Here is a 7,558-nt window from a genome sequence, read left to right as displayed (position 1 = left end):
TATCACAGAAGGATTTAGCTATGATGCTTATGCCTTATTTCATAATCCTATCAAACCTGGATCACGGGCACAGTTTGGGAAGGGGGATGTTAGGACTGGGCCTTCAGATGAGGGGTTATGATTGGGCCTTGAGATGAGGGGTTAGGGCTGGGCCTTCGGTCGAGGGGTTAGGACTGTGTCTTCAGTTGAAGGGTTAGGGCTGGGCCTTGAGATGAGGGGTTAGGGTTGGGCCTGGATGAGGGATTAGGACTGAGCCTTCGGGTAAGTGGTTAGGTCTGGACCTTGGGATGAGGGGGCTGGGCCTTGGGATGGGGTGAGAGTGGATAAGAGAGGTGTTTGACATGATGGGACTAAAATGTTAAGAAGCAGTGTCACAAGAAGCAGCTGATAAATCAATGATAGACATGGACAGTGTTGGTGCTAGCTTTTTTCTAGGACAAATGTTTTTTATTTGTTATTATTGTACCTGGATGGTTAAAAGTAGTATAAAGTGTTACCAAATTACATTTACATTTACATTTAAGTCATTTAGCAGACGCTCTTATCCAGAGCGACTTACAAATTAGGAATAGGAATGCTGTATAACACAATTTTATTCATTCCTCCAGTTGGAGAGGCAATCCTATCAGATGAGAATGTGTGCTGCTCAACAATATGCTGCACCACACAGCAAACTGGACAGCGACATGGTGTTGAAATGCACATTTCTAATGTGTCAGTTTAATTGTGTGCTGATGAAGATTTGAACTTTCGCTGTACATTTCACATCACCTTTCTTCCGAAAATGCTCTTTAACAGGCAAATGTTTTTTATAATCTGGTCCAGCTGCAAATTACTTCCAGTCCGTGTTTTGCAAATGCCTGATGTCAACGAAAATACGTCGACAATCGCCCCTCTCCCCTTCCTTTTTCATGAGCCACTCGCGCTCAGCTTTGTTCTACGCGTCTCTATCGCTCCGCCTACTCTTCCTATCAGGATTTTTTCATTGCATCCATTTTTGTGCATTTAAGAAATCTCCAAGAATTATAAACCTGGAGGAAAGCGAGAAAGAGAGTGTGGGGCAAGGACTCGAAAGAAAAACTAACAAACAAGGAAAGAGGCGACGTCTTTATTTCAAAATGCGAGCAAACCCATTCTAAAGGATGACCGCGATGGGTTAGACAGGATTGAACATGATTGCAAAATAAAAGGCAAGAGCTCTATTCTATATTTCTCTACAATTCATCCGTGAATGGAATAGGATAATTGTGTTTGGAATGCTTGTTTCCAGAAGACCGTACATTTTGTTTATAAAACCAAAGGGCCTCTGTCCAGCATCTCCAGTGTATGTCTCATAGGCTACTGGAATTGGGGAGTTTGTGTGAGAATTAGGCGATCATTCTGTTGGATAGGTGTCTTGTGTTCCTCACCGATTCATTTCTCTGTATTTATTATGAGCTGTAGCAGCCTGCTGTACCAGAACCGCTGAATCCCATTCAGATAAGGTTCGTGTATTGGGTGGAAATTGAGGCTATATAGAAAGCATGTCTGCATTCCTTGTAAAAATTGAAAATTTTGACACATGGTGTCTTATTATTAAAGCCCAAATATACCGGCATGCCTCAGAATATATGTGAACAATCCAACCGAAATGTATTGCGTTAGGGTAGCTTATGCTAGTGGTTATGATTATGAACACAAGAACCACACCAATTGAATATTTCAGCCTAATATTAGAGAGAAGCCATATGATTTTGAAATTAGGCAATTTTCTATTAAAATTAAGTCTATTCATTCTATCACTCAATGTTGGTCTTTAAAAAAATGTTATTATTTTTTTTTTAGCAATTGTGTGTAGCGATGTCAGCTCCACTCGGGCCCCGGGGCCCAGGCGCCCCCCCCCGCCGGCTGGAGCCCTACCCGACCTGCCGGACCTCAGCCACCTCACCGAGGATGAGAGGAAGATCATCCTGGGCGTCATGGACCGACAGAAGAAGGAAGATGAGAAGGAACAGTCAATGCTAAAGTAAGCCATTATGATTCGCTATCATTCAAACATGTGAGAGAGAGAGAGTGGAGAAAGAGAGAGAGTCATTGTGGGGACATCGCGCGCTAACCGTCACGTCAGCCGTGCTCGTGCAGTGAGTGCTGGGTTGGGGTAACCCTGTTGTAACTGGTTGTCGCGAGCTGGAGCTGATCACATTTCAGGGTTACGTAGCCTACTGGGCTGATCGTTCTGAGTGTAGAGAAGATATATTTATGAACATCATTGCCTGTAGAAATAGCTTTTACAATAAGGCAGCAAGTTGGCTATGCATTTAGTCTGTTCTCCAAATGAATTTTCGGATAATATGATTAGGGAGAAGAATCTTTGAGTCGCCTGAATATGCTTCAGTAGCCTATGCCTTTCAACAGTTAGCAGTGTATTTGAATCCTAGGCTATTAAGCGGCCTTCTCACTCTGTTGGCTTTGGGTTGTGTTAGCAACGGGCGCCATCTTCGCGTCAAATCATACTACTTCCTTTTCAATCACGTACATATTACACAACAATGATGAAACAATGGCGTTTGAATAAATAATTAGATATGTCCTGTATAATGATTTTCAACGTTAGCCTATCTGTCAGTGTTATAAAAACGGGAACGTTCCTTCTCCTGTGTGTGCAGAATCAGATGTCGCTGAGCATTTCAGCACCACGGCGCTGTCCAGTTCTATGCATAGAGTAGCAGCACAGTCCCTATGCCTTTGACGCTTGCGCGTGTAGATGGATCATTCATTGCTATTCATAGTCTAAGCTTTGTGTGCCAAATTATTGACATGCATTTGACAACGTTTTTAGTGTGATACTAAATATTGAACACTGCTATCTCTATCTAGTCACTTCCTGCATATATTGTATTATCCTCATGAAACAACCGGTTGTGTTTCCATAAACTGTAACTTCATTTTTTGTGGAAAAGTCTCAAACATCCTATATTTTACTGTGGTTTTGGGATTATATTAAGACTGCTGTATTTTTTCATCTACTTTCCTCTCCTTAAGTCTTTGGAATTTTAATAGATATGAGGAGATATTGTACCACAGGTTGGTTCTGAGTAGTTCCCTCGTGGATCTACACAGTGGTTCAAGGGCCAACATGCAGGTTTTTCCAAAGAGCCTTTTGGATTCCAGATGTCCGTCCTTTTCTTAGTCGCAAATGGCACACTATTTCCTGTATAATGCATTACCTATGGGCCCTGCTCAAAAGTAGTGCACTCTATAGAGAATAGAGTACCATTTGTGATGCACACCTTGTCTGAAGTACCTCCAGAGACTGATGATTTCCGTCATCGGGTAAATATGAACAGTTGGGTTTGTTCTGATGGGGACTGGGGAGGAAGTCGCCTAGTGGAGCAATACTGTGGTAAATATGACTCACAGACTCCATAACGGAAGGCAGGCCACCTCAGTTTGTGGTGCTGCCTGCATGTGAATCATCCCTGGCTGTTTTTCCCATCGCTGAGTGCTTTTTGTATTCCTCTCTCTCTCTCTCTCTCTCTCTTCTCTCTCTCTCTCTCTCACTCTCTCTTTCTCTCTCTCTCTGTCCCTCTTTCCCTTTCTTTCTCTTCTCTTCTCTTCTCTTCTCTTCTCTTCTCTTCTCTTCTCTTCTCTTCTCTTCTCTTCTCTTCTCTTCTCTTCTCTTCTCTTCTCTTCTCTTCTCTTCTCTTCTCTCTCTCACGCTCTCTCGCCCTCTCTCTGCCGTCTCTCTCTCTCGGAGGTAAAGCGATTGTCAGCTTTAGTCACTCACAGCCATGCAGGCTGCCTGTGATGTCAGAGCCTAGCGTAGCATAACTAACTGAGTGTGTGCAGCAAGGATGCTAGTCTACCTTACAGGCGACATGGTCACTCAGTCACTTTTTCTAAAGTTCATTATTTTCAGACACACAGAGACTGGGGTGTTTTTACATTTTTTAAATGAACCTTTATTTAACTAGGCAAGTCAGTTAAGAACATATTCTTATTTACAATGACGACCTACCAAAAAACAAAAGGATTCCTGCTGGGATGGGGGCTGGGATTAAAAATGTAATATAGGACAAAACACACATCACAACAAGAGAGACACCACAACACCACATAAAGAGAGACCTAAGACAACAACATAGCATAGCAGCAACACATGACAACACAGCATGGTAGCAACACCACACGACAACAACATGGCTGCAGCACAACATGGTACTAACATTATCGGGCACAAAGGGGCAAGAAAGGTAGAGACAACAATACATCACACGAAGCAGCCAAAACTGTCAGTAAGAGTGTCCATGATTGAGTCTTTGAATGACGAGATGGAGATAAAACGGTTCAGTTTGAGTGTTTTTTGCAGCTCATTCCAGTCTCTAGTTGCAGCGAACTGAAAAGAGGAGCGACCCAGGGATGTGTGTGCTTTGGGGACCTTTAACAGAATGTGACTGAGGATGATGGCTGCAGTAGGTATCTCAGATAGGGGGAATGAGGTCTGAGTTGTTTTTTTATTTTTATAAATAAGCATCAACCAGTGGGTCTTGCGACGGGTAGACATGTTGGGCTGGGATGTGGCTAATGCAGAAATATGTATCATTCCATAGTCTTACTAGCACTGATTTTGCAGAGAGTAGTTTTACTTCAAATGATCATGATATGTGGTTGTTTTACCTACAATAGGTGAATGCACTTATTGTAAGTAAGTCCCTCTGGATAAGAGTGTAGCTAAGGGACTAAATGCAGATGTATGATCACCCTGTCATGTTCCCTGTGTGGCCTCCCCCCTTCCTCCCTCCCTTCTCTCCACCTCTCCCCCTCCTTCCTCCACCTCTTTCTCTCTAAATGCCTCAGTTGCCCTGTCTTCTCTCATTAGCAGAGGTGAACAAAGAGGGTTGTGTGCCAAGTATCACACTATTATTCCCCTCATAGTCCACAGGGCTCTGATCAAAAGTAGTGCACTATATAGGGAAGGGTGACAACTGGGATGCACACAGGGTATTTCACCCTCACAGCAGTTACTCATGTTAGTATTATAGTCTGGGCTGTTTGTCAACAAGTGATGTCAGCAGAGTGAACACACTGTATCAGACTACAGCAGTTCAGTTTGAAAAACACGTCACATGTTAAATACAATGTAGGTTTTAGGGGCTATTTGACATGGTGTGTTTTTATCCTGTATCACCTAACATGAGACAGGAACCTATGCTTTGCTATGGACACAAGTAGTGCACTATATAGGGAATAGGGAATAGAATAAGGCTCTAGACAAAACTAGTGCACTATATAAGGAATAGGGTGCCATTTGATAGTCAACCTGTAATGTAATAGAAGGAATCCTGAGATACAGAAAGAGACAGAGAGAGAGAGACAGAGAGTGACAGAAAGAGACAGAGAGAGACAGGGAGAGACAGGGAAAGAAAGAGAGAGAGAGACACAGGGAGAGACAGTGAGAAAGAGAGAGAGAGAGACAGAGAGAGAGAGACAGAGAGAGACACAGAGAGAGACACAGAGAGAGAAAGAAGAGAGAGAGTGACAGGGGGAGACAGGGAGAAAGAGAGAGACAGAGAGAGAGACAGAGAGAGACAGGGAGAGAAAGAGAGAGAAAGAGAGAGAGAGAGACCCACAGAGAGAGACAGAGGGAGACAGGGAGAGACAGGGAGAAAGAGAAAGAAGAGAGAGACAGGGAGAGAGAGAGAGACACACACACAGAGAGACAGGGGGAGACAGGGAGAGACAGGGAGAAAGAGAAAGAATAGAGAGAGACAGGGAGAGAGAGAGACACACACAGAGAGACAGGGGGAGACAGGGAGAGACAGGGAGAAAGAGAACGAATAGAGAGAGACATGGAGAGAGAGAGACACACACAGAGAGACAGGGGGAGACAGGGAGAGACAGGGAGAAAGAGAAAGAATAGAGAGACAGGGAGAGAGAGAGACAAACACACAGAGAGACAGGGGGAGACAGGGAGAGACAGGGAGAAAGAGAAAGAAGAGAGAGACAGGGAGAGAGAGAGACACACACAGAGAGACAGGGGGAGACAGGGAGAGACAGGGAGAAAGAGAAAGAAGAGAGAGACAGGGAGAGAGAGAGACACACACACAGAGAGACAGGGGGAGACAGGGAGAGACAGGGAGAAAGAGAAAGAATAGAGAGAGACAGGGAGAGAGAGAGACACACACACAGAGAGACAGGGGGAGACAGGTAGAGACAGGGAGAAAGAGAAAGAATAGAGAGAGACAGGGAGAGAAAGAGACACACACACAGAGAGACAGGGGGAGACAGGTAGAGACAGGGAGAAAGAGAAAGAATAGAGAGAGACAGGGAGAGAAAGAGAAAGAGAAAGAGAGAGAAGCCTCCAGATGTGTAGGGTTTGCCAAGCCCCTGTCCCTGGTACCAATACAATGTCAGACAATTCAGAGGAATGCAGGGAGAGTACTGCTGCTGCTACTGCTGACTCCCATGTCATTATTCAGTCTTTCCCAATTCTACATACTAGCATGTGTATATATATTACTACATATCACAACTGCTATAAATCCCAACAGTGTTCAAATGAATTTAGAGAAACAACCACTTACATAATTTGATATTATTAGACAATGTACCAGTTACACTAAATCAAATGTTCAAGTTAAAGTGACGGGGTATTCACCTCTGACCCCACGAGGTCCAGAGCCTGCTGGTTTTCTGTTCTACCTGATTATTAATTGTACTCACCTGTTGTCTCAGTTGTAAATCATTTTTGGAGTGGAACTGGCTTTGAGGTCCAGATTTGAGTTTGAGGGCTCTAGTGATTGGTCAATTTGATGTCCCTCTGATACCGATTGGTTGTTTCCCCATACTAGCCTCCTATCCTTACAATATACAGTAGCTCAACTTATTCCACTTTTTGTTTCCAATCAGATGTAGTCTCTATATCAGCCATAAGGTGTTCTAGAGCTCTGATTTGTTCAGAGAAACATCCATACATGTACTGTGAGTTTAGTTAACGAACAGCACCAATACTAGGTGATGTGATGCAATATGGAATGATTAAAGGCAGTGCACACTACTCCAATTAACCAAGCATCCATCACTCCAGGTCCACTGGCACTTCAAACAGACTGTAGCCAGCTAGCTGTATGCCTGCTGCAGCAACCGGTCAGCTCCTCATGCTTCACTGAACCTCTGACTGTTACAGTAATGACAGATCCGGGACCCCCCCTCACCCAAACACCCTGGGATGCAGAGACCCAGGGCCACAGGGAGGATCCACATATCTGCAGTCCTAGTTGGGTTAACCCACAAGGCCCAGACGAGACCAGGGGGTCCACTTCTTCCAGAGAGTGACCTGGTGCCCCATGGTGCCCCACGGCGGAGGAGACCCTGTCTCTGCAGCCACTCTCCACTCCTGCGGTCCTTGTCTTGTAGGCTGACTCATTATCCGTGTCCCAGTGCTCACCAGGGGCCTCCACTGACAGCCCTAATTACAGCAGCTGCCTCGTGTGAGGGACTCCCACCGAGATAGTGCTATTCTGGGTCTAAGACGTCCTGCCACCGTGGCCCTGTCCGGGTCCTGCACCCCCGTCTAAAG

The 7,558-nt window shown here is 44.7% G+C and overlaps 1 protein-coding gene across 1 annotated transcript in view; it reads left to right on the top strand.

Moving 5' to 3' along the window:
• Nucleotides 1–1,839: 1,839 nt before the first annotated feature.
• Nucleotides 1,840–7,558, top strand: part of LOC124006088 (regulating synaptic membrane exocytosis protein 2-like) — a 324,465-nt gene continuing 318,746 nt past the window's right edge. Inside the window, 2 exon segments of the mRNA XM_046315851.1 lie at nt 1,840–1,894; nt 1,897–2,005. Coding sequence (XP_046171807.1) covers nt 1,840–1,894; nt 1,897–2,005 — 164 coding nt within the window.

The sequence above is a fragment of the Oncorhynchus gorbuscha genome, linkage group LG19 (genome assembly GCF_021184085.1).
Source record: "Oncorhynchus gorbuscha isolate QuinsamMale2020 ecotype Even-year linkage group LG19, OgorEven_v1.0, whole genome shotgun sequence".
NCBI classification, from domain to species: Eukaryota; Metazoa; Chordata; class Actinopteri; order Salmoniformes; family Salmonidae; genus Oncorhynchus; species Oncorhynchus gorbuscha.
Note: the sequence above shows the minus strand (reverse complement) of the source record. Positions and strands in the feature narration are given on the sequence as shown.